This window comes from Ursus arctos, unplaced genomic scaffold (assembly GCF_023065955.2).
Source record: "Ursus arctos isolate Adak ecotype North America unplaced genomic scaffold, UrsArc2.0 scaffold_18, whole genome shotgun sequence".
NCBI lineage: Eukaryota > Metazoa > Chordata > Mammalia > Carnivora > Ursidae > Ursus > Ursus arctos.
Window position 1 is genome coordinate 49271349 of NW_026622852.1, and position 26544 is coordinate 49297892.

The 26544-nt window shown below is 37.8% G+C and overlaps 2 protein-coding genes across 9 annotated transcripts in view; both read left to right on the forward strand.

Moving 5' to 3' along the window:
• Nucleotides 1-26544, forward strand: part of RABGAP1 (RAB GTPase activating protein 1) — a 159901-nt gene that overhangs the window by 84863 nt on the left and 48494 nt on the right. The window contains exon 1 of one of the 8 annotated variants that reach the window (XM_057313744.1): nucleotides 5977-8419. The exons of 6 other annotated variants lie outside the window; for them this stretch is intronic. In XM_057313744.1, coding sequence (XP_057169727.1) covers nucleotides 8174-8419 — 246 coding nt within the window. In that variant the 5' untranslated portion in view covers nucleotides 5977-8173. Of the gene's footprint in view, nucleotides 1-5976; nucleotides 8420-8822; nucleotides 8887-26544 lie in introns of those variants that run through there. One more of the 8 variants, XM_057313745.1, reaches the window with a different exon arrangement.
• Nucleotides 8886-15700, forward strand: GPR21 (G protein-coupled receptor 21). Its single transcript, XM_057313746.1, has one exon. The coding sequence runs from the start codon at nucleotides 9255-9257 to the stop codon at nucleotides 10302-10304; it is 1050 nt and encodes a 349-aa protein (XP_057169729.1). The 5' UTR covers nucleotides 8886-9254; the 3' UTR covers nucleotides 10305-15700.

Genomic DNA, 26544 nt, shown 5'->3' on the forward strand with positions numbered 1-26544 from the left:
CGGTTGTAAGAGCTATAGCTGTTTGGGTCTGGTGAGTCAAATAAATTGCAGTTGACAATGAAGAGAAGTAGAGACACTTTCTGGTCTCCAACGTCCAGAATCAGCCTCTGGCCCTTCCTTTTGGTTATTTCTCACCTTTCATGTCAGTGACTTTGGTTTTTTTGTTTGTTTTTTATTTGCTTAGTAGGACAGATTTATGTCAAAATTGCTTCCTTAATGGATCCTTTTAATGAAAGAATAATGAAGTAACAACATATTCTGATGGTTCTCATTCCTTTTATCCAGTCAGCCTTGTGTTTTCTGAAACCTGTTTGCTTTTGTTTTTTTAGTGGTTTTATTGATAAACTTCAGTTATAAGAATCTTTGTTACGAATTTCAAGTTTTGTTTTTTTTTTTAAAGATTTTATTTATTTATTCGACAGAGATAGAGACAGCCAGCGAGAGAGGGAACACAAGCAGGGGGAGTGGGAGAGGAAGAAGCAGGCTCATAGCGGAGGAGCCTGATGTGGGGCTCAATCCCACAACGCCGGGATCACGCCCTGAGCCGAAGGCAGGGGCTTAACCGCTGTGCCACCCAGGCGCCCCACGAATTTCAAGTTTTTATACAAAATCTAAACTAGTGCCAAGTCCATGTAACCAATATTTACATTTTTAGTTGTTTGTCCGAGGGAAGTCCTGGAGGCCCAGCCATATTTTAGCAGTTTGGAAAAATAACTTAAATATCTGATTATAATTTCATTATTATGCAGATTGTTTTGGTTTTAATTAAAAATATCTCTTTAATAGATTTGGTAATAGTCAAAGATTCAATAATATATTCCTAGAACCTGCCTGTAGGTACCAAACCAAAAGGGGGTCAATTTAGCAAAAAGAGCACTGGCCGTAGACTTAGGAAGTCTAAGTACTAGTTTCAGCTCTGCCATTAGCTTATGAACTCAAATGAGTTCTGCACTTGCAGCCATTCACTTCCTCTTCTCTGACATGAGGTTGCTAAAATAATTGGTTGATCTTCCTTTAAGCTTGAAAATTCTGGAAAATAAGGTATGTAACATGTTTGAGTCCTGCCCCCCAAAATAGCCCATGATTCTACTCTTTCACAACTGAGTCCTTTGCTATCTGATTCTATAGGAAAATAGGTTTTGAGTACACTTTTAAGAACTGTATTGTGTGCTCCCATATAGCAGTTGCTGTAGTTGGTCTGCTATAGACCTAATGTTTATGTCCCCCTAAAATTTATGTTGAAATCCTAACCCCTACTATGTGATGGTATTTGGAAGTGAGCCTTTGGGAGGTTACTAAGTCAAAAGGGAGCAACCCTCAAGAATGCGATGAGTATCTTTATAAAAAAGGCTCCGGATTGGCTCCCTTGCCCCTTCTACCTTATGAGGACATAGCAGTAGATGGCCATGGGTCCTCACAGGACACCAAATCTGCCAACACCTTGATTTTTGGATTTCCTAGCCTCCAGAACTATGCTAAATTTCTGTTGTTTATAAGTCATTCAGTCTGATATTTTTATTATAACAACCTGAATGGACTAAGACAAGTTTTTCTCAAATTGTTATTTGTGAAAATAATTTCAAGTCTCCATATCCCATCTCTGTAATGTCACGTCCCCTCTAGTGAGTTTCTGTAAGTCGTATCTTGTCCAGGGAATTCTAAAGGTTTCCTGAATTATAAGACTAGAAACATGATCGGCTTGATGATATTGAGATATCTGATATGTGATAATTTTTGACCTCCAAACAGCTAATTTCATATATATCAACTTAATAACTAGGTGAATTAAACAGTTATTATACTAGGGTTTTACTTGAAACATCTTCCCATCTAAAGGCAGAATTGCCTGTTGTCTTATTAGGCGTTTGTTGTTTAACCAGCTGTAAATACCTTTGAAAGCCTACTTTATGTCAGCCCTGGTAGGTTTCATGGATATGCCCATGAGTAAAATGTATCTGCTCCCTGGTTTGGGAGAGACTATAGTCTAATGAGGGAAATAAGCAATTAACTAACCATTTACAATAAAATTATATAAGAGTTATAGAAGAGAAAATACATGTTGCCACGTGGCACGTAATGAGAACTTCTAAGGATTCAAAAAGGTCTTTTCAGAAATTACTGAGGGAAGGGGATTGTTGGGGTAGGATAGGGTGCTGCATGGCATGTGTGGTGTTAGAAGTCAGTGGGAAAAATGCGTGCTCAAGGGTGAGAGCTTGGCAATTTCATAGAATGTAAAATGAAATGAGGCCAGAAAATATAGGTAGAGGCTGGATCTTCGAAAGCCTAAATAAGGCGTATTTGAGATTTTTAGCAATAGAAAGTCATTGAAACGTTTTAAGCAGGCAGATTATATATTCATGTTTAGAAGGCGCTATGCAAAGTAGATTAGAGTATTGTCTCAAGGCAGATTGTCTTGATTCAAATCCTTCTTCCTACTGTATTTAAGCCATTAACATTGGGCAATAAATTACATTAGACTTTTGTTTCCTTATCTGTAAAATGAGATGACAATAGTACCTTATTTGTAGAGCTGTTAAATGAGCTTAGATAATGTGTGAAAACACTAGGTACAATTTTAGCCCATAGTAAGTATAAATTATTGCTGTTATTGTTATTATTTCTATTATTATTATTAGTTTTAAAATGGTCATTCCAGTTACTTGAGTTAGAATGGAGTAAGATTAATTGAAGCAAAACTTCTTAGTAATTTAGGCAAGAGAGGATTGTGACTTGGATTGGAGTAGTGGCAGAATGGATAGAGAAAGATACCATTTCAGAGAAGTTTTTCAGAAATACTTGGCACGTGGTGATTGAGTGAATGTGGGAGATAAGGGAGAGGGAAGAGTAAAAGATGAGTCAAAGAACCTCAAATTGGTTATGGAATGACACTGATACAAATACACCCCTATCAGCTGCATTTAAATAATATGTTAATTAAATAAATCAACATTTAAAGCTCATTTTTAATGAATAATACGTAGTAGATAATGCCCAGAAGTGAATCTTAGGAATTTGAAGAACTGAGATTGATCGTTTCTCCTGTAATATTTAAGCCACTGAAAGATTGAGAGAAGAATAAATACAATTTGAACAGTCATTTCCCTTTTTTGTTTCATGTATCTTCTTTTGCCTTCTTTCCTTTTTTTTAGTTCTGTCAGTTTGTTATTTTCATTTTTCAGTATTAGGTTGAACCACATAGAAGTTGCCAGTTTTGTAGATCAGAAAATATTTAACCAGAAATGAAATGGTTAAATATTGGCCATTCTACATGATTCATCCAGTTGTCTTCTCATCCTCTAAGAATTTTAACCAGGCTCTGAGGGTCCATTTTGAGTTAAATTGAACATTAAAGCTAGTCTGAAAGAATGTTGCTGTGATGGACCACTGGAGCTGAGTCCCATGAAGTAGGTGACTTAAACCTGGCATCATTCATTCAGTGTGGCTCTGGGAGGACATCTCGTGGCCAGAGTTTTTGCTAGCTTTACTGAAACGGACATGTTATATATTATTTTGGCTGTTTTTTAAAACCTGATCAGAAAAATGGTACAGTTGACCCTTGACCAACATGCAGGTTAGGGGCGATGACCCCCCCCACACACACATTTGAAAATCCACATATAACTTTTGAGTCACTCAGAACTTTACTACTAATAGCTTACTGTTGACTAGAGGTCTTATGAGTAACATAAACAGCTGATTAGCACATATTTTATATGTTATATGTATTAAATACCGTATTCTTACAGTAGAGTAAGCTAGAGAAAAGAATGTTATTTAAATCATAAAGAGGAGAAAATACGTTTATAGTACTGCAGTATTTATCGAAAAAGAAACCGTTTATAAGTGGACCTGTGTAGTTTAAACCCATGTTGTTCAAGGGTCAACTATACAAAGAAATTGGGAAATTCAGAAAATATAAAGAAAATAAAAAATCTCTTGTAATCCCACCCACAATCCACTAAAAAGTAGAGTTGATTTCCAGTGTGTTTCCTTCCAATCATATAGATACAGGAATACTGGTTTCTTTTTTTTTTTTTTTTAACCAAAAAAACACCAATATATCATGAGACAGCATAATTTTTTTTATTTTTTTATTTTTTATTTTTTATTTTTTTAAGATTTTATTTATTTATTCATTCGACAGAGATAGAGACAGCCAGCAAGAGAGGGAACACAAGCAGGGAGAGTGGGAGAGGAAGAAGCAGGCTCATAGCGGAAGAGCCTGATGTGGGGCTCGATCCCACAACGCCAGGATCACGCCCTGAGCCGAAGGCAGACGCTCAACCGCTGTGCCACCCAGGCGCCCCACAGCATAATTTTCTTTAAAGATTTTATTTATTTATATGACAGAGAGAGTGTACAAGCAGGGGGAGCAGGAGAGGGAGAAGCAGGCTCTTTGCTGAGCCGGGTGCCCGATGTGGGGCTCAGTCCCAGAACCCTGGGATCATGACCTGAGCCAAAGGCAGACACTTAACCAGCTGAGCCACCCAGGTGCCCAAGACTGTATTATTTTAAAAAGGAAATGAATAATGGATGGAGCTAGCAAGTATTATGCTAAGCGAAATAAGTCATTCAGAGAAAGACAAATACCATATGATTTTGCTCATGTGGACTTTAAGAAACAAAACAAATGAGCAAGGGTGGAAGAAGAGGGAGGCAAACCAGGAAACAGACTCTTAACTGTAGAGAACAAACTGATGGTTACTAGAGGTGGGGAAGGGAGGGATAGGTTAAATAGGTGATGAGCACCAAATGTTATATGGAAATGTTGAGTCACTATATTGTACACCCAAAAGTAATATTACACTGTAAACTAACTGAAATTTAAATAAAAGCTTTAAAAAATAAAAAGGAAGTATATATAGACTTTTTTGAAGATTTATGTATTTATTTTAGAGAGAGGGCAGGGGGGAGGAGCAGAGGGGGAGAGAGAGAGAAAGAAAGAATCCCAGGCAGACTCCATGCTGAGCAGGGAGCCCAGCCCCTCAGGCTCGATCTCATTATCCCAGATCACAACCTGAGCCGAAACCAAGAGTCAAAGACTTAACTGACTCTGCCACCCAGGCACCCCTGTATAGATTTTTTTTTTTTTGAGGACATAGATTTATTGCCACTTTATGTCCTTAATTTTTTTCTTCTGAAGAAAATGTTTTTCTTTCATCTGAAACAAAACACTTAACTCTTGACTGGTTTGACAAAGTGTGGCTCTCAAGCTTTTTGTTGTTTTGAGTTTCCTATATGAATGTTTTGATTATAGCTCCTAGTGATTTTACTAAAATAGAAATGAAGTTGAAAGAACTATTATACTAGTGATAGTAATGTAACAGCTTGTGTTTTTATTACATTTTTAATTCAAGTTATTAACCGATGTAATGGGTTTTTTTCTTTTTTTAAGATTTTATTTATTTATTCGACAGAGATAGAGACAGCCAGCGAGAGAGGGAACACAGGCAGGGGGAGTGGGAGAGGAAGAAGCAGGCTCATAGCGGAGGAGCCTGACGTGGGGCTCGATCCCATAACGCCGGGATCACGCCGAGCCGGAGGCAGACGCTTAACCACTGTGCCACCCAGGCGCCCCTAATGGGTTTTTTTTTTGTCCATGTAACTGTCTAGTTTTATACATGAGACACCCAAGATGGAGAATAAGTTACATGACAAAATTCACAAGTAGTTAGAAAAGCTTTTGGGGCGCCTGGGTAGCGCAGTCGTTAAGCGTCTGCCTTCGGCTCAGGGCGTGATCCCGGCATTCTGGGATCGAGTCCCACATCGGGCTCCTCCGCTGGGAGCCTGCTTCTTCCTCTCCCACTCCCCCTGCTTGTGTTCCCTCTCTCTCTGGCTGTCTCTCTGTCACATAAATAAATAAAATCTTTAAAAAAAAAAGAAAAAGAAAAGCTTTTGCTACTGACTTTGGTGAATGCTGTTTATTGAAATATAACTCAGAAATCATTCCTTTTTTCATTCAGTATTAAGCACTTAAACTAATGAGAGTTAAAAACAAAGTGTGTGGTAAATGTATAGAATAGTAGTAACCTGGTTTGTCTGAAGGGCAAGGTGTGTGGGGTGCGGTGTGGACTAGGGAGATCAGGTTGGAAAGGCGCTAGGGAGCCATTGACTTGTCTTGAACTGTGGATACCATAATAAAGCATATACTATTAGATGTTTAGGCAGAAATGAATAGATCAGAAAAATTAACAAGACTAGAAGCCCAGACGATATTTATTTTGATGGCCTGAAGTATGTAAAAACTGAATTGAGAACCACTGTAGAAAACAGATTCCCAGGAACCTGGTGAGTAAGAATAGTACATTGAGTGGGGAGAGAGTGGTCAAGATGATCCCTGAGTTTCTTACCTGAGTGCCTGGAAAAAATAAAAAAGAGTGTTGGAAAAAGAGGCCAGTTTGTTGAGAAAAGTGTGATTACTTTTGGACATGCTGTGGGTGAAGTCCACAGCACATCCAGGTGGAAGATGTATAGGCCTGCAGGCAAATTGTAAATGGGAAAGAATGCTCAGGAGTGAAGACAGGGCTGGAGACATAGGCAGAGAAATTATTAGTGTAGAGGGAGTAATTGATGCCATGTTATCATCTGTTCTTTCTAGGTACTTTTACTGCCTTACATATGTATAGCTCAATGTATTTGAGGAATGTGTGACAGCAAAGTATCCAAATAACTGTTGTGTGCCTCAGAACTGGGCAGTCACAATGAGAGGCACTTTAGGAATCAGAGGACCCCAGCCTCAAGCGGTGCAGCATGGTTGGCAGAAAAACACAGACGACCTAGGAAGGGTATTTTAGTTCTAGGAGAAGAAAGGAAATAAGTAATATACCCACTATGTGCTAAGTATTGGTAAGCCTTTTGTATGTATACACTGTCTCCTTCATTTTGCAATAACTCTGAAATAGGGAGTATGATCCTCATTTTACAGATGATGAAACTGAGCGTAAGAGAGGCTTAATAATATAAGAGCAAGGATTTGAACCAGATGGGTGGTCAGTGCCATGGGTTTTTTATATGCCACACTTGGCCATGTTTTCCAGTAAGATCTGGCAAATATAGCTATCAAGCTTATGCTCAATAGGTTTTTTAGTGCTGCCTTCCTATAATAAGCACAGTGCTTTAGCTCTTAAAATATAATTAATTGAATTCTGATTATGGAGGGCCATTTGCTGGCAGTGAGGAAACATGTATGTGAAACAAATAAAAAATCCTGCCCAGATGTGCCGTCTTTCTAGAATGCTTAGAAATGCCAACCTTTGCTTATTTTCTTTTACCCTACTGGGTATGTGGAACTTTACTTAAAAGAATGAATTGAGAGTCCAAAGACACCTGGAGGAAAAAGTACGAGCAATACACATTTCCAGTTAGCTGAAAATTGTCATCATTTATGACATTACCAGAATATAACCCCAACACAGTGTAATATATAATATATCTCACGGTATAATCCCAACTTGTGTTGTTTTAAGTAGGCACAAACAAGATTATGTATTCTAAGGTACGTAAGCTAATTCGTGCCATGAAACTTCTTGCAGTTTTAAAGCCTAAGTGGAAATGGGTATATTTACTTGTCCACCTTTTGTGTGTATTTTTGTGTACTGCTTCTCAGTAGACTAGAAGCAAGAAATGGCATCTCAGAACTATAGGGTAGCACTGAATACAGGAACAGCAGGCTTGTGTACTGTTTCCTCAGTATTCAGAATGGGTGAGGCTTTATTTTTTCTCTTGAAAAACTGATTTTTAAGTTTGCTTGTTATCTTTGTCATCTTTTTTAAAATTAGCCAATATCCAAGTGACTCATGAGAGAAAATTAATGCTGAGCATTTAGCTTTCTAGCTAGAACTTCTTGTGCCCCTGAATTAGGATTCCTCAGTTGCCACGCACCGTTCACACACTTTCATTCTTTAGCATTGCTCTTTGTTCCTGAGGAAAATGCTATAAGAAAATAGGAATTTCCTCTCACCACTACCCCTTTGGCAGTGTGTTTCAATCTAATTCCTGGCTGGCATTCTGTCCCGGTTACAACCCCTTCTCCTTACTAGCAGTCTAAATTTTGCTCATCTACTAAAGGGGGATTCCAGACAGACGAGGAAACAGCTTTCAAACATTGCACTGCAGGCATATTAAGTCATTACCCCACTGTGCAGTCGGGAAATCAGGGACCACTTCTCTGGCGATGAATTCTAATGAGCTGCTAAAGATGCCGAAGGGTGTGTGCGCACAGGCGTTTTTCTTTCCCCTCCCCCGCTCCTTCCTTTTCCCAAGCCCCCTCTTCTCCCTCTTTCCCCTCCTCCTCCTCTATCCCCTCCCTCTGTGTCTCAGTTCTGCAGTAAGCGGGGCTGAGGCACATTCCTGCACTGCAAGGCTTTCTGTTAAGGATGTGTTGTGGCTTTTGTTTGGATTGCAGCATGCAGAATTACAGGTAACACTCTGAAATCGAGCTAGGCAGATAAATTCTGTTGAAATGTTTTCAAAGAGGTGAAATATTACATTGGAATCAATGAAGAAAATAAATTATCTTAAGTAATTTGATTAGTGGTAGTTACAGTAAAATATTTTCAGAAATGCCGTAAGCAGATTCCTTTTCTTCCCCCAAAAGGCTCAAATGAAAGGAAATGGGGTTAGATTGATCTGGCTTGCGATTGATTTTGTTTTATGTTGATCATGAAAGCTTGCTGTTGTTCCTCCTCCTCTGAAGAGTAAGGACCAGTTATGTGGGGTGCCGCTGAGAGTAGCCATGAATAGTTGTACCGGGTGGGGTGGGATGGAGTGGTGGGAGGGTTGATACCAGCCTGAGCTAGCCAGGTTCTTTGATTAGGGCGTTGGATGCAAAATGTAAAATGCTCTCTCCTTTTCTTCTATCAGCTGTTCAGAGGAGACTCATTACAACTCCTGCTGAAGCTCCTAATCTTCCTCCCTTCTCTCCTGCCCCTACCCCCTACCCTCATTGGCCTGAAGACACTGTACCCAGAGTTTGCCTTTCTCCCCTGGTGCTATGTGTTTGGTAAACCTGGTACTATGGCCACATCTGGGACTGGCCAGACAACTGCTGCTGGTTCTCCCTATTCCAAGAAGGATTTAAAGGGGAATTGTACTGCAGGCAATGCACCAGAGCAGCATCAGGAGCTTGGGGACTGAGGCTCCTCTGGCATTATTACAGACACACAGAGCTGACCGCAATGACAGCAGCTGCTCCTTTGAACTGTTGGCAGCAGCCAAGCGGCAGCATGAAGTGAGAGATCACTCCTGAGCTCAAGATGAACTCTACCTTGGATGGTAATCAGAGCAGCCACCCTTTTTGCCTCTTGACATTTGGCTATTTGGAAACTGTCGATTTTTGCCTTTTGGAAGTATTGATTATTGTCTTTCTCACTGTATTGATTATTTCTGGCAACATCATTGTGATTTTTGTATTTCACTGTGCACCTTTGTTGAACCATCATACTACAAGTTATTTTATTCACACTATGGCATATGCTGACCTCTTGGTCGGGGTCAGCTGCCTGGTCCCTTCTTTATCACTCCTCCACTACCCCCTTCCAGTCGAGGAGTCTTTGACTTGCCAGGTATTCGGTTTTGTAGTATCCGTTCTGAAGAGTGTCTCCATGGCCTCTCTGGCCTGTATCAGCATCGATAGATATATTGCCATCACTAAACCTTTAACGTATAATACCCTGGTTACGCCCTGGAGACTGCGCCTCTGTATTTTCCTGATTTGGCTATATTCCACCCTGGTCTTCCTGCCTTCCTTTTTCCACTGGGGCAAACCTGGATATCATGGAGATGTGTTTCGGTGGTGTGCAGAGTCCTGGCACACCGACCCCTACTTCACCCTCTTCATCGTGGTGATGTTGTATGCCCCGGCAGCCCTCATTGTGTGCTTCACCTATTTCAACATCTTCCGCATCTGCCAGCAGCACACAAAGGAGATCAGCGAAAGGCAAGCCCGCTTCAGCAGCCAGAGTGGGGAGACTGGGGAGGTGCAGACCTGTCCCGATAAGCGCTATGCCATGGTCCTGTTCCGAATTACTAGTGTATTTTACATCCTCTGGTTGCCATACATCATCTACTTCTTGTTGGAGAGCTCCACTGGCCACAGCAACCGCTTCGCCTCCTTCTTGACCACCTGGCTTGCTATTAGTAACAGTTTCTGCAACTGTGTCATTTATAGTCTCTCCAACAGTGTCTTCCAAAGGGGACTAAAGCGCCTCTCAGGGGCCATGTGTACTTCTTGTGCAAGTCAGACCATAGCTAAGGACCCTTACACAGTCAGGAGCAAAGACCCCCTTAATGGATGCCATATCTGAAGTAGTTCAGGCACTGGGTCACTGTGGTGTGTGTGTGTGTGTGTGTGTGTGTGTGTGTGTTTCCTTTTTATCTCTGTGTTCCTAGTTCACTAGGAAAACTGGGACAAAATTATTAGACTCTAAGCAATAGCAAACAAACAATCCATCGAAAATAACCTTCTAAGTTTGCAGAAATTATTTTCTAAAAAGTGTTTTTGAATCAGGAGAATCAGGACCCTGAGGATAAATTGCTCTTGGTTCCAGTTTTTGTAATGTCATGGAAATGACTACATTTTTAAGATTTAAAATAAATAAAGCCATATCTAACACCTCTCTTTAGCTGGCACGACTGAACCTGGGTGTGAAAAGTGTCAGCATTTTTAAAAAGTCATTTTCTTGTCGCTTTTCTGGGTTCTTTCCAGCTGTTTGGGCTGCATATGCAATTGAATTCCTTTAACGGGGAATATTAAAAACTGGTGATGAATTAACAGGATTTAAAATTTTTCTTTATATATGCCAAAGTAGAACTACACTGCAAGTTTCAGCACTATCATTTAGAAAGCCGAATCTTTTATGTTTTATGTCTTATTCTCATGAGAGAATTCAGTACAGTGAATAATGTGAACACCTGAACACTAACTTTAAAATTTTGCAGTGCACCATAAATGAAGCAAAAATACAGTCAAATCATATTTTTATGAAAAATTGAGCTGCTTTCTGTGCCATGCTTCATGGAGATCTAAAGAAATGTGTGTATAGAAAGTGATTGTGTTGTAGTATTTTTGCCCATGCCTTTGCGTATGTGTGTATTGAAAATGTTTGAATTTAGATTTCTCTTTACAGCAAAATGTGTTTTAATAAGCTGAAAAACAAACAATAAGTTAATTGCTGCCATTTTTTTTATAATGGTGAAAACATATAAAGTAAATCTTTAGTCTTCTCTTTTTTTTTTTATCCAGAGACTTTTGAAATATCAGAATATCCGGGAGAAAGGTGTCCTAAGCAACTGAGTCAGAAAATATACTGTATATTAACTAGTACATTTATAAAATAGAAGGGGATTGAGATGTTCTCTGTGGTTAAATGGAATCAACAGAGTAGCATCTTATTCTTTTTAAAAGCAATCTTTTTTAGTTAGTGTTAAGGAATGCACATTTGAATGAGAGGAGAGAGAATTGCTGTTCTCTTTCTGGGGGAAAAAAAATCCTTTGGTATAACAGTTCTTTACTTAGTCTTTCTTTTTTTTAAGCCAAAGTACTAGCAAAATCTATAGGATGTTATTACTGTTACACGGTAGAATTATCGAGAGTGCTGTGTATTTGTATGTACTAGTGATGTTTTTGTTCTTCAAGTGATTATCTTTAGAACAAGTTTATTTTTCTAAAAGGAGAGAAGGATTTCCCAGCAGCTCCGGGCATGAGAGTATTTCCTCTGCTTTTCTACTGGTTTTAATGTTTTGGGAGTCTTCGGGGGGACTTATGTGATCTCTGCCTTTGGCTAGATGTTATAATTTGAATACAACAATGGTATTCAGTGAGATGGAACAAACCCAAGGGAAATGGGTTAAAGTGGAGTTTTGAATCCAAGAAAGGACATGGATATTTATAAAACAGGGCGATAGGCTTTAGTTTTTTTGTCTTGATATTAGAAAACCTGCCCCCTTTTAAAATGAAGGACAGCGTTCTTATGATTTTAGGCTTTAGATATCCGTTTCATTTTAACCTCAAATGTGTGTTCTACTTAAACTTTTTAATTTTAAGTTTAGAATAAGTATTACATAAACATTGAAATTTCAGATTCTGAATTCTTCCCAAAAGCTTGCCTGCTCTTTATATTTACTATTAGAAAACTCGATTCCAAGCAGTTTCAATATTTAGAACTCATTGAAATTGCAAGTTATATTAACAATGGATGACTCTGTTAAATTGCCATTTGAATTGGAAAACCTTTTCTCTTGGATTCTGAAAAATGGTTCTGTACATTTCTCCTTTATAAAACATGGCACAAATCTAAAAAAACCAAAATTCCCTTTTCATACACATTGGAGAATGTAACCTGTTCAGATTTGCAGTTTGCTTGTGAGTTTTTAATTTAGCAAAGATGAGAATCTTAAAGACTATTTTTTATAGAAAACTGATGTTAAATCAGTGGATTTTTACTTTTGGGGGTGCCGAGTCCTTTTAATTTTTTCCTGCAATGGAGTTCCATCTTGTGAGAAAAGAGAAGACTCTTTCGGAAAGATCTTATGGAAATTTTATGGAAAAGAGAAAATAACTGTTTGATTTTTCTGGAAGTGGCTAATCAAGCTGATCTTTTAATGACTCAAAAGACAACTCTCTTAGAGCTTTTGTTAACAGATTTTTACATTTTTTTGTCCTCGTACCAAATTTAGGTGTTATTAGAAAATTTTTTTTCACATTAAAATCTCTGTCAACGTCTCAGCCTAAAACAAAAGTAGAAACTAAATACGTGTAGTAATTTTAAAGAAAAAAAATTCCCCCACTCCCCCAGCTGATACTTGTTTAATATCAGATGTCTTTCCAGTTTAGCTTGTCTTCATTGGACTGTATAAAGTCTGCGTTTTCTTCCAGTTGTCAGTTCTTTTCTCACATTCATTGTCTTTACTGTTTTTTAATTTTTATTTTCTTATGTGTGTGCATGTTGGGGGAGAGGGGATGAGCCTGGATGTAATCATCCAGTCTTCGGTGTCTAGGAGCATTTTCTATGTGATACATTTGGACAGTTTGTATTTAAATAACCTTTTCATCCTGGCATATTTAGTGCAACATTTGATGACGTTTGGTTTAAATACCAATGTGGCTAGTTCAGAATGAAAAAAAAAAGTATATTTTTAGATTCAATTACCTTGGGCTTTGGCAAGACAGTGCATTTAACTATATATGGCATATGACTGATATCAGAGGAAGCATAAGCTTTTGGTGATTGTGTTGAAATTATTTCATAGTAAATGTTCAAATGAGACAATACTAATTGTTATATTTGTAAATTAGTTGTACGTTTTTATACAGTGATTTTAGAGAAGATGTGGGTTTTTTTCCCCTCTTAGAACAGAAAAGCAGTTACAAAAGGACAAGTGGTCTACTTTAATGGAAGAACTGTCTTACGCCAGAAAGGATATTTAAATTGCTCATATATCTGCTGACTCCCAAATTCCATTTTGGAAAGGGTTTTCTTTAAGCGTTATTGCTTGATGAATTTCTTTTTGAGCCTTTTTTAAGGGCTTTTCCTTTTTACTTGAATAATGGCCTCAGTATTTTAAGGATTGGGAAAACTTGAATTTTTGTACTATAAATGCATTGTCCACTCTTTGAACTTGAAATTGAAGCAACAGGGTTACAAGTTCCCAGATGGTGGAGTGGTTTCTGGGAGTGTTTCCTCAGCCTTTCAGGTTTGATTGAAAAATCTGCACAGTGGCTTTATAGGAAATGTTTTAATTTTGCTATGTGTTTTTGTATCGTAGAAGACTCGTGAAATAAATTATTGGCAAGCCAGAATTTATTGTTATATGAGCAGATTATGGGAAGATTAAGGATGGGAGAATTGTGGCATTTATGATTTTTTAAAGTCTTCACAAATCGTTTTCTGTGTTGTTTTTGTATAATTTTTCCTTTTCAGGTTGAAGGAAACCTAATTATTTTATATTAAATGTACATATTATTAACATATTTTGCAGATTCTGGCATTATTCTAGACATTTCTTAGAGCTGCAAATGAATCATTAGGCTTTTCTTCAAGATTTAGGTGACGAGGGCACCATGATAAGATTAAAATGAACTTTGAATTGAGAATAAGAATTCTAGGTTTCTGTTTCAAATTAACTAGTTTTGTAAGGGCAAGTCACTTCTCTAAGTACTTAATTTCTTCTGTAAAAGAAGATAATCCCCTCATCCCTCATAGGGTTGCTTTGACAATTGAATTAGATATGGATGTAAAAGTACTTTGTAATATGTGAAGGTCTTTGCAATAAAAACAAGTACTATTATTTATATTTACGATGGTTTCACATCTAAGAAAGTCCCACATAATGATATGATGTTCTCCCACATTAAGGTCTTAGAAGCTCAGTGCAGGGTTAGCAATTCCATGCTATTTAGCAATCCCACATTTGGGAAGAGAGGCATGATAAACCCTCAGCTTTCTAAAATGACAGTAGCATTAAATTCAACATAAAACTGTTTTCACTTACTTCCTTGTCTGTAAAGTCTCTAAAGGCAGGAACAGTGTAATGTCTCTTCATATCTTTATCCCCAAAATCTAACGTGGGACCTGGCTCAGAGCAGGAGTTCTGGTCAACTTTACGTAATTAATGAATGATTCTTTCTTATTATTACTTCTAGTCACCGTTATTACTTCTAGTCATTATAGAGCAGTGATGTTCAAAAGGTGGGCCAGAGCCTGTAAGCAGTCTTCTCTTTGCTCAAGTCTATTCTTGACTCTAAGTGATAAAAGATATCTTTGTGTGGGAATGTGCGTTCTCTGTATGCCAGGTAACTTTACTCCTGGAAACCCTGTAGCCTGGGCCAAGGGAACTTCAGGCAGTGCTGTCAAACTGCCAGTTTCTCCCGGCCTGCATAAGGAATTTGTATTTGGATCACATCACCTTCTTGGCTCTGAATCCAGATAAGGTAGGTCATAAAAATCAGTCACAAGGAAAGAGGAGGTATAGCCTAGCTTGGTGACAATTCTGTGGTTTTGCTTTGTGTTTCAGTCTTTACCAGTTTTCTAGTATTGTCTTCCTTTCTTTTCTTAATACGCTATCAGTCATGTATTCAGAGAGATATGCTTTAGATGATACTGCTTGTAAGGTGTGGAAAATTCTATTATGCAGTAACAGTGGCTTTAGGGAAAGTTTAAGAAGCAGTCAAGAAGCCTTTATACATCAGGCTCTGCTATGTGCCAGTCATTGCAGCTGACAGGGTTATAAAGAAGGATCACATGACTCCTTTCTTGTAGAAAAGTCTGCATATTAAATAATCAGTTTTCTTGTCCCTCTGCACTCTCAAAATGCTCTCAACCAGCCTTAAATCTTCTAAGCAGGAGATAAGAGGAGTCCAGTCTGGAGACATATTTGAGGGCTCCCACACCAGTCACATTACCTGCCCAAGTCACTTTAAGTTGATGCCTGTCAGTCAACAAATCCCACCTATGCATACAGAGCTTCCAATTAGCTTGTTTATTCCTCTTTTACAGTTAGCCAAAGATCACTGGTCTTTTGAGAAAGGCATCTTACATAATACACAGGCCCAAAACAAACCAAAAAGAAAAAAAAAATCAGAGGAAATAGAAACCATGCAAGTCACAAAAGTTTTAAAAGTAAATCCAGCATATTTTCCAAAATATATTTTCAGAGAAGCTTTTGCGTCCATTAAAAGAGAATAGGATCCCATAAAAAAAAATGAACAGAAAGAGAATAAGAAAGAATTCTTGAGATTTAAAGTATAATCAGATATTTTTTAAATCAGAAAAGTTGGAAGATAAAATTGAAGTAGGCCAGATAGTGAAACAAAAGACAATAAAGTAGATGAAAATAAGACAGAGACTCAATAAAGGAGGCCCAGTATCTGGCTAACATGATTTTCAGAAACAGAATAGAGGGAAAAAATGAGGAAATTCTCAGAGAAATATCAGAAGAAAAATTTCCAGAACTGAAAGATACGAGTTTCCATAATGAAAGGGACCCGGTTGGTGTAATAAAAAGACTTTATGGTGGCGAATCATAAAATTTCAGAACACTGGGGATAAAGGAAAGTCTTAAAAGCTTCTTGGTCTGGAGTAGGGATGGGAGAGTGGGAACATACTAAGTACAGAGATCTGAATAGCACTGGACTTCCTGCCACTTTGAAGCAAGGAGATAACAGGGAATAACTTCAAATTTTTGAGAAGTGATCTTTTTTTTTTTTTTTAAGATTTTATTTATTTATTTGACAGAGATAGAGACAGCCAGCGAGAGAGGGAACACAAGCAGGGGGAGTGGGAGAGGAAGAAGCAGGCTCATAGCGGAGGAGCCTGATGTGGGGCTCGATCCCATAACGCCGGGATCACGCCCTGAGCCGAAGGCAGACGCTTAACCGCTGTGCCACCCAGGCGCCCCTTGAGAAGTGATCTTTAACCTAGAATTTTATGCCCAGTCAAACTTTCATTCAAGTGTGGGAGTAAAATAAACCCATTTTGACATATGCAGGGCCTCAAAAATATTTACCTGCCTTACATCCTTTCTCAGTGAGTTACCGAAGGATATGCTTCTCCAGGATGGTGGTTGAAATAAAAAAAAGAAAAAAAGGAAGATAGAGAACCCAGGGACTCCCAACACAAGACAGAGGGGAAAAGAATTCCATGGTGATGGAGAAGAAAAGCCATGGGATGTCAGCTGTGCAGCAGACCTAGAATGCAACTCGTCCAAATTGGAGTGGAAGGAAGGAGGGCACTAGGAAGTATGTCTTTAGGAAAAAATAACTGAGAAGAAATTATAATTTTTTTAATTTAATCTAATTTTTTATTTATTGAGAGAGAGGTGTGTGTGTGGAGAGAGAGAATCCTAAAGAGGCTCCATGTCCAGGCAGAGCCCAATGAGGGGCTTGATCTCACAACCCTGAGATCATCACCTGAGCTGAAATCAAGAGTCAGACGCTTAGCTGACTGAACTGCCTAGGCACCCCAGGAATTTACAATTCTGTCAGATTTGTCGGGGAAGAATTGGTGATAGATATAGATAGAATACTGAGGAGAAAAATGGAGCAATTAGTAACTGCAGGCAAAATGGAAAATTAACGAACAAAGGAAGTCTAGTCATGATATACTCTGTGATTTAGTTATGAACAATATTGATTTAATTAAAATTACATTGAGAGTCTGGGGAAGGGAAGTGTGTGTGGCAGGTGGGTGAGACTGGGGACTATAACAGAAGTACAGTCATCTCCCATACTAGAAGGTCTGAAAAAAAAAATCCCAGAAAATAACAATTTAAGTATTATATTTAGAAATAGGAAGAAAAAGGGTCCAAAAAAAAAAGAAAAAAAAGAAGAAGGGGGTGGAGGAGGAGAAAGAAAGAAATAGTTGCCTCTGGGGAGCAGCAAGCAGGGTGAGAGGAGTGAGGGGTCTGGGGTCTGCTATTTTTCTTTGTAAGCCTTGTACTGTGACCTTTCCAACTAGGTAGGTGCGTCATTTTTTACAAAAAGCATAAACCACGTTTAGGAAAAGGCAAATAGATTTCAGCAGAAGCAGAGGAGAACCGGAAAGCATAGGTTTAGACAATCAAAAAAGTAGAAAAATGAGAACCTGATAGCACTCTGTTATCTCTGGTCTTATACAGAGCATCTTCCTATTCATCATCTCCTCACATCCTTCCAAGGAAGACACGCAAAAGGGATAGTATCCCTCTTTTACAATTGTGGAAGCCTGGTTTGGGGACTGTAAGACCTTTTTGATTCCAGTCTACTACATCATGTTGCACAGGTGTCTGTTTGGGTCTTTTTAGATTTTTTAATCTTGGTTTTTACCAACGGAAGACAGCAGACTGGAAAGCATCTTCTTTGACATCCTGGGAAGGAAATCATGAAAACAAACACACTCTGTGTGTGTGTGTGTGTGTGTGTGTGTGTGTGTGTGTGTGTGTGTATAGTATATGTATACTGGTATACAGGTACCTGTAAGTAAAAGACGTGGCAATATGAGATAGTGAGTGGAATGCAAAGTACCCTGCAGTATTCATAGGTAAGGAGATGTGTGTTAGGTGAATTTCCTTAGAAGGCAATGTATGAGACAGGCTAGGTTCGGGGAAAAGTAAGATCTCTATAGTGTTAATCTCTGCCCACCCCTTGAATAAGATTGCTATAAAGTATCCAGGTGGGCAGAGTTTGAGGATCCCGAAGGATCTATAGACAAAAGAAAGTGACCTGTAATTATTGAGTGCCCTTTGCAGAGTAAAAAGCACATCTTTATGTTAAATTACCACAATTGAAATCACTTAATGAAAGATTTATTGGTTTGTTACAAAATGATTGTATTGGCTTTGAACAAAATACAAAAGTAAAAGTCTTTTCAAAGTAAAACTTTAAATTCTGTGTCTATCAGTTTTTAATAAATACTTGTTGAATTAGTAAGATAATATTTTGGGGAGAAAGCAGAAGTTACAGCATTAAGCAGCATGATTTATTTCTGAATTTTCTTCCAGAAAGACTGGGGAAATCCCCACTGCCAAAACCATTTATTTATAGTTAGACAAAAAAAAAAAAAATTAAAAAGGCCATTTATGGGTCTCTGTCTTCATTGGCCCCTGGGGAGCAGAATCTGACTCAAAAGGCTTTTTCATTTTTAAAAGTTCTTTTTCCTTATGACATGATATTTGTAGTAATTGAAACCCTTCCCACTTAGATTATGTTAGCATCATGAATCGTTAACATCATTGTACTGAGGATGTGTGTTGTAGACTACAAAGCACTGAAAATGAAGTTAAAACAGAATTTAGGTACTAGCTCTGGCCATTTATTACATAATCAGACTCTGTCTGAACTTCAGAAGGATACTCATGTTTGAGTAATGATGATGCAACATTAAAGGAGTTGGTTTAAGATCAGGTACATGTTACATTGATGTGCTCTTTACATTACGACTGTGATTTCTTTATACTCTTGGATCACTTTTCTCCTAAGATAAAGAGAAAGTAGTGAAAAGAGCGTGGATTTTGGAATCTGAGGCCCTTGGTTCTCTATAAAATGGTCTTATGCCCCCTCATTAGAATTTTTGTGAAATTCAGATACTGTACATTTTAAGTACGTAGACTTGTGCGTGGTGGCATCATAGAAACTCAGTAAAAGATTGCTGCTATTATTTCTTTGTCACACAGAGGTCAGAATCTCCCAGTAACCTCCAGGGCCTGATGCAAATTGACATATACTCAGAGGAAAGCCCTGGGTGAATGTGGAGTGGCCCACCCTTCTTGCAGACATCATAAACCCCTCAAGTACTGCCGTAATTATTTGCTCCATCACCACATTAGTGTTTTATGTATTTTGTCCTGCTTTTATAGTATGTTCTGCAGGAGGATTACTCCTATACAATTCTTAGACATTAAGGTACATATATATTTAGATGTACTTCATCAAGGAACAAGTCATTGAGGCTTAGAATAAGAGCATTAATAGGTTAGAGGTAGAAAGGAAATTTAGGACTGCAGTGGTTAAGAGGTATCCCTTTCGTTGAAATTCAAAAATGAGTTGTATTAGGAAAAAATAAAATCATGGCAAGGGTGTTTTAAGCATCAAAGCTCTGAATGAAGAGGAATCATTTATACACTTAAGAAATAGACCATATAATATGTCGGGATTAAAAGCAGTGCTTGAGAGGCAAGCAGACTTTGGTTTGAATTCTAGCCCTGCCACTTAATAGCTGTGACCTACGGCGAGGTACATAACCCCTCCTAGTCTCTGTTGCCTTAACTAATAGCACTATTTCCTGCAAGCATTAGGATTAAACGAGCCAGTGCTTGTGAAGCTCTTGGCCCATAGTAAGCATTTGGTGCACGTTAACAGGTGCTGTTGTCTTCCTTGTGTGAATAGGGCAGCATGGATGAACTAGAGGTTTGAAGTTGAGGTGTAATGCTGAGTAAGGTCAGAAAGATAAATTGGGACTACCTAGTTTGAAATAAATGGCTAAGGGATTTGATTTTAATTAGGAATTGGAGATGCACTTAAGATTTTTGAGTAGGTAAATTACATAATATAGAATCCTAAAGTGACAGGGCTAGAAAACCCCTTAGAGGTCACAGTCTAGACCCTTCCTCTTACAGATGGGGAAAGGGGACCTAGAGTGGTGGCTTAATTAGTTGCAGAACTGGGACTCAAATCCAGCCAGGTCTTATACCTCCCTTAGACTCAGTCATACCACCAAAATAAGTCCAAAGCTTTGTTTGGCGTTTGTCAAGTGCTTAGAAAATGGGAGTTGCTAGCAGGTTTGGGAGAAAGGGAAACAAGTGTTCAGATTTTGGTGAGTGTTAAATAAAAATAGTCTTTCCATTGGTACTTTCAACCAAACCAATTAAGAATTGAAAACTCTTCGTTAGAAAGTTCTGTTGATCACTGGCAGCCACCTCAGAAATGTTTGTTAGGACAAGTGAGAATACATGACATGCTGGTTCTAGAACACTTCGTGGCTGTTTATAGTATTCGTCCTGCTGGTGAGATGAGAGGGCGAAGTTTTTGCTTAAGTAAAATTGAAGATCACTGCTTGTCCAATATCTGTTAAGAGTGCTGTTTCCCAAGAACTTTAAATAGAAAAACATTTTAAAAATTTAATTCCGGGGCGCCTGGGTGGCACAGCGGTTAAGCGTCTGCCTTCGGCTCAGGGCGTGATCCTGGCATTATGGGATCGAGCCCCACATCAGGCTCTTCCGCTATGAGCCTGCTTCTTCCTCTCCCACTCCCCCTGCTTGTGTTCCCTCTCTCGCTGGCTGTCTCTATCTCTGTCAAATAAATAAATAAAATCTTTAAAAAAAAAAAATTTAATTCCAGGAGGGCTCTTAACTACCTATGTAGAAAGGCATTATTACAAAGATACTAATAGACTTTGGTTGGTATACCTTTGTGCTGATAAGTTTTAAGTTTTTAGGTTAATAGAAAAAGATGTAAATAGTTACAGCTTTATACATTGATGAAATAAGATAGCTTTTAAATATTTAAATATTTGTTTCTTGCTAATTGTTTCTTAAGATTAGTTCTTTAGGGAAATATTAAAATCTCAAACATTTTTCTTGTATATCAGGGCTCGAGGAAACAAATTTGCCTGAAAGCTATATAAAAATATGTAACTAAAATAGATGTCGAAACCCAGAACATATAGTCTGTGAATATGTATATGAATGCAGACCTTTTATAGAATTCTGAATGCAGTTCAGCAGTTCACAGATGGAGATGTTTGTGATTAGTATCATTCAAACACAGATTCTCATTTAATTGTGTTAACTGTTATAAGAGCTGGGAACTCTATAGAGATCTAAAGTCATTTTAATGTATCTAGCCATTTTGTAGTTGCTCTATATTTTTGCTACTTAATTCTCTAGCTTTAGAGTTCTTATTTTCAGAAGAAACTAACTTTAAAGTAAAACTGGGTATTTAAGCGTTATGAAATATAAGTATTTTCTTAGAAATCATAATTAGATTATTTGGTTATATTAAAAATATAGCTTGAGGAATGTATCTTGATCGTGTGTGGTGTATTATGAATGGGTGATTTTGAGGAGATTTGGTTCTGGGCATGTAATGCTTTATAAAATCTTTAAGCAAATAATGTAAGCCAAACAATAGAGTCTTTATTAAGCTGTGTAAGAAGGCATTTGATACATTGCTCAGTAATATAATTGAAATAAGTATTTGGAAATTATCACGTTATCAGGAACATGTGTTTGACTTTGTATATAATAATTTTGTGACTTCGAATTTAGCTGATTTATAGGTTACCTCCGCTACCAGCTTTTTCATCAAAATGATACTTTTTGTGTTCACTTTTGTCAGGTAACAGTTCATGAGTATTTCCTGCTTCTTGGGCCTCTCCATGATGGATTACTATGAAGAAGAAGCAACAATAACAAAGCAGGAAAAGTTGACAGTGCAGTTAGCATTTATGCCTTATCTATACATGATTTGGGACTATTTTGCCAAACATTGAATAATTTTCCTGTGGGAAACTTGAGCCCTAAAAGGAAATGAACATAGCGAAAAGACTGCATATCACATGGGACTTAGGTTTATTTTTAGAATGGCACTGTAATGCCATATTTGGATTGAAACAATGTGATAGCAGTACATTATTTTATTAAACAGCTATCTTTTCTGAAAAAGTCATCTAATTTTCTGTCACATTGTATGCCATAGAGTTAAGGTAAGAAGTATATAACTGTTTAGCTGACGAGTGCTACAGTTTGTATTAAAGTTAGAGGCACTTGCTTGTCTGCCAGACATTACTGGAGCCTGCTTTTCTGAGCCTGCTCTGTGTAATACTCTGGTAGTTCATTGCCGTAGTGCGTAGTTGTCTTTTTGTTGTGCATGTTTAGAGTAAGTTGTTTTCTTTACTGGGAGGGAAAAAGAGAGTAAAGGAAGATTAGTAGCTTTGGTTGTTTTTATAGTTATCTGATTGTCTTGAAATGGAAGAGCACTTTCCTAAATGAGACAAAAATAGAGGAGCCCAAATGGGTTTTGCTTCTGAGAGATGATTTTTTTTTTTTTTGAAGATGATTAGCAAAGGTATTTCATACTGAGCTCTACAGTGTTCTGGTAAGCATTATTCCTAGGTAAAAAAAACAAAAGCACTTATTCCATCATTTATATTATGTGTAGGTTTTTCTGCTACTTGCTTTATCTTCTTTATAATTTCATTTGGTTGAGATAAATTATGTTGTTGGTAATATACAGTGGATTTCTGAATTATGTACTAAAATTGCAGGTCCCCCACAGGGCACTAGGTCCCAAATAGGAAAACCTGCCAAATACACATTTTGTCCCTTGGCCTCTCTCCCAAAGTTGGAAATATGCCAACATCATAAATCTCAAGTCTGATGGGAAAGAGCCACCACTCATGTACACGGTCTAATGATTAAGAAACATGTTGGAATCCACCTAGCATTTAGGGAAAATGCCTTTTCTTTGAATAACTTCTAGAAGGGCCACATGTTGAGGTTTTCTTCACTTTGTTTTTATGTTTAAGAGCATTATATATTTCTCTGTCTGCGTGTTGTTAGGGCCTTAGTTACTTGTGTTTTAAACCCACTGAACAGCCTTTATCCAAGGAAGCACTTTCGTATGAATAAAAAGAAAAAGCATATTTTCAAAGTCTGTGTCATGTCGGTTTTAGTAATAAGAACTAGAAGACAAAAGCTTCTTTATCATGTGTTAAGAGCTAGAAATGCCACTCACTACTGATAAGAGAATTTGTTCACTTTTACAGTATGTTTATCTGGGTTAAGAATGTGAGCTAAGGGGACGCCTGGGTGGCTCAGTCGTTAAGCGTCTGCCTTTGGCTCAGGGCGTCATCCCGGCGTTCTGGGATCGAGCCCCACATCAGGCTCCTCTGCTGGGAACCTGCTTCTTCCTCTCCCACTCCCCCTGCTTGTGTTCCCTGTCTCACTGGCTGTCTCTCTCCCTGTCAAATAAATAAATAAAATCTTAAAAAAAAAAAAAATGTGAGCTAAAAAGCCAAAATGGTTGCGTTCCAGGCCCAGCTCCTCCCCTTTCTAGCCAGCTGATTTAACTTCTTTCCCCATTTGTCAGAGGGTTAAGATAGATAGATCTGTCTATATGATCTGTCTGTATATAAGGCAGTTAAGATCCATCTTAGCTCTTGTTATTGTTGGTTAATTGTTTTTAAGTCTGTAAAAGCAAATTTGTTGGTGAGAAATAAGTGGCCCTGAACCGTAAGTGTGTCATATATCCCCTTGAGAATTCATTTATTCAGCAAGTACTTACTGAATGTCTACCATTTGTCAGACACTCTTCTAGGAGCTGTAGATGGCATGTGAACAAAACAAATCTCTGCACTTGTGAAACTTCACATTCTAGTGAGTCTTAAAATTCCTGAACATTCTTAGAAAAATACACGCAAAGCATTGCATGCAGTGTCAGAGAAGTCTGTTTATTAAATCTCCAAACACATCTCAGAAATCTCCAAAATTTTAGAAATCTTTAAGAATATCACACATACCTTCTTCTTATTTTGTTGGAATTCCTGTGTGAGGTATTCCTAAAGAAGGATACAGTATTTGATTTTTAAAGATAGAGCTTTGTTCAAGAGACAAAATAATTGCTATTGTTTTCCTTAACCACCTTTTTTGGCTCTATCAAGTTAGAAATGCATAGATTTAACATGATCAATTGAAATAAAATTTCCAGATTTTGCAGATTTTTGTAGGACCATCTTGGTCTTGTCCAAACACAGGAACATCTGTTTTCATTGGCATAAAAATCTTACTCTTTATTTTTTCACTTAAGCAATTCTGCTGTTTCCAAAACATACAAAATTAAATTACAAATGATGAGAGTTATATGTAATTAAGAGAGAATGATTGTACCTCAAGGATGTTTTCAGTCCTCATTTATTCACTTATAAACATGTAGCACCCTTTCAATTTCTGTTTTCTTCTTTTGGGTTTTTATCCTAGGGGATTTTAAAAATTAAGTCTTTAAAATCATTTCTTACAAGCTATAGCTGACTTTCTAAGAGCAAAATATAACCAGTTGTTTTTTTAAAAAATTTCTGTGAAACATATTGTAAAGATAGAATATGGTATAATAGATTTGAGTGGGGTTTTGGTGCTTTCTGTTTTATTCTGTTTTCTGAAGTGTTAAATGACAGCTTTTAACAAATCATTATTAACATTACAGACTAGTACCAAGATCTGTCTAACTTTTTCTTTAGGCAACAAGCTACTTTGGAAATAATAATCTTCCCTGTGTTGGTTATTTCTCATGGCAGCCTTCCACTGCATTTTCTTTGTTTGGGTACTTTCTTTTTCTTCCTGCCATTCTTAGCTTTCTATTTTTCAACTTGAGTTTACAAAGGGTGTGTATTCAAACGGTTTCCGCCAGTTCCCAGTACCTTGTTAATCCTGAGAAGCTACCCAGTGGGCCAATTCTCACAGTAAGGTATAAAAATAGTTGTCCAGAAAAATTACAGAATGTGGTACCACTGTGATTTGAACTAATGGATGACTTTCAAAACTTAGATGGAGAGAAGAAAACAGCATATAAGTATTATCATTTCCTTAGATTTTTCTCTGCAGAAATTTTTTTAGAAGAACCTTAAAAATTAAGTAACAAAGCCTCACCATTGCTTTTTATCATATACACTAAAAGGGCATAAGAGTTGGGGCCAGGAGAGAAATCATCTATAAATCGGTCACATGAACAGAGCCTACTTTTGGTTACTGTGGAGCTTACACCTACAGCATTCATTTCACAAGTTTTATTCCACATATTCTCTTCAGCATTTTACTGAGTGCCTGATAAGTGCAGATCATTACTGGTATGTGAACTTGGGTGGCTAACCTTGCTAAGCCCAAATTTCCGTATTGTATAAGGAGATAATGCCATTTTTTTCTTTTAATAGACTATGTTTAAGAATGGTTTTAGATTTACAGAAATTGTGAAAATAGTACAGGGTGTTCCCATATGTCCTGCATTCTTTCCCCTATTATTGATATCTTACATTAGTAACCAATATTGATGTATTAATATTAACCAAAATCTATATTGGTTTTTTTTTTAAATTTTATTTATTTGAGGGAGAGAACACACACAGGCAGGGGGAGAGGGAGAGGGAGAAGCAGGCTTCCCGCTGAGCAGGGAGCCTGACATGGGGCTTGATCCCAGGACCCTGGGATTATGACCTGAGCCGAAGGCAAACACTTAATCAACTGAGCTACCCAGGTGCCCCTATACTTTATTTAGTTTTGCTTAATTTTTACCTAATGTCCTTTCTCTGTAGTGGATCCCATCCAGGATACTGTATTACATTTCGTCCACATGTGTCCTTAGGCTCCTCTTGACTGTAACAGTGTTTTATACTTTGACTTTGATGGTTTTAGGGAGTACTGGTCAGGTGTTTTATAGAATGCCCCTCAGCTGGAATTTATCTGTTTTTCTCATGAGATTATGAGTTTTGGGGATGAAAACATAAGTAAAGCACCATTTTCATCATCTCTTATCAAGGGTAGGGACTATCAACGTGACTCACCACTGTTGATTTTGACCTTGATCATCTGGTTGGGGGCATATTTGTCATATTTCTTCACTGTTAAGTCACTGTTTTTTCCCCTTTCCATGCTGTGTTCTTCCAAAGGAAGTCACTCTGCACTGCCCACACCAGGAATGGGCTTCCTCCAAGAGAGCAGCATTCTACATAAGTTACTGGGAATTCTTCTGCATAGGGTATTTGTCTCACTCCCCCCTGAATTATTTAGTCATTTATTTATATAAGTATAGACTCGTGGATATTTATTTTATACTTAGGTTATTCATTTATTTTGTTTAAATTGTTCTAGCTTTTGCCATTGGGAACTCTTTTATTTGGCTCCTCTTTCCCGTTGGCATACTCTTCTTGTTGTGGGTTTGTTTTCTTCATAGTCTGTAGACAGGGGAAGCACTTCCTTACTCTCTGGCACTTCTAGATAGCCCAGGTTCATCTTGTATATTTCCTGCCCCAGTCTTAGAAACAACTATTTCTCTAAGGAGTCCTGGTTCCTTTTATTGGTAACTGG

What these genes read in the sequence shown, in the direction of transcription:
- GPR21 (XM_057313746.1), top strand. Translation starts at nt 9,255, where the DNA reads ATGAACTCTACCTTGGATGGTAATCAGAGCAGCCACCCTTTTTGCCTC.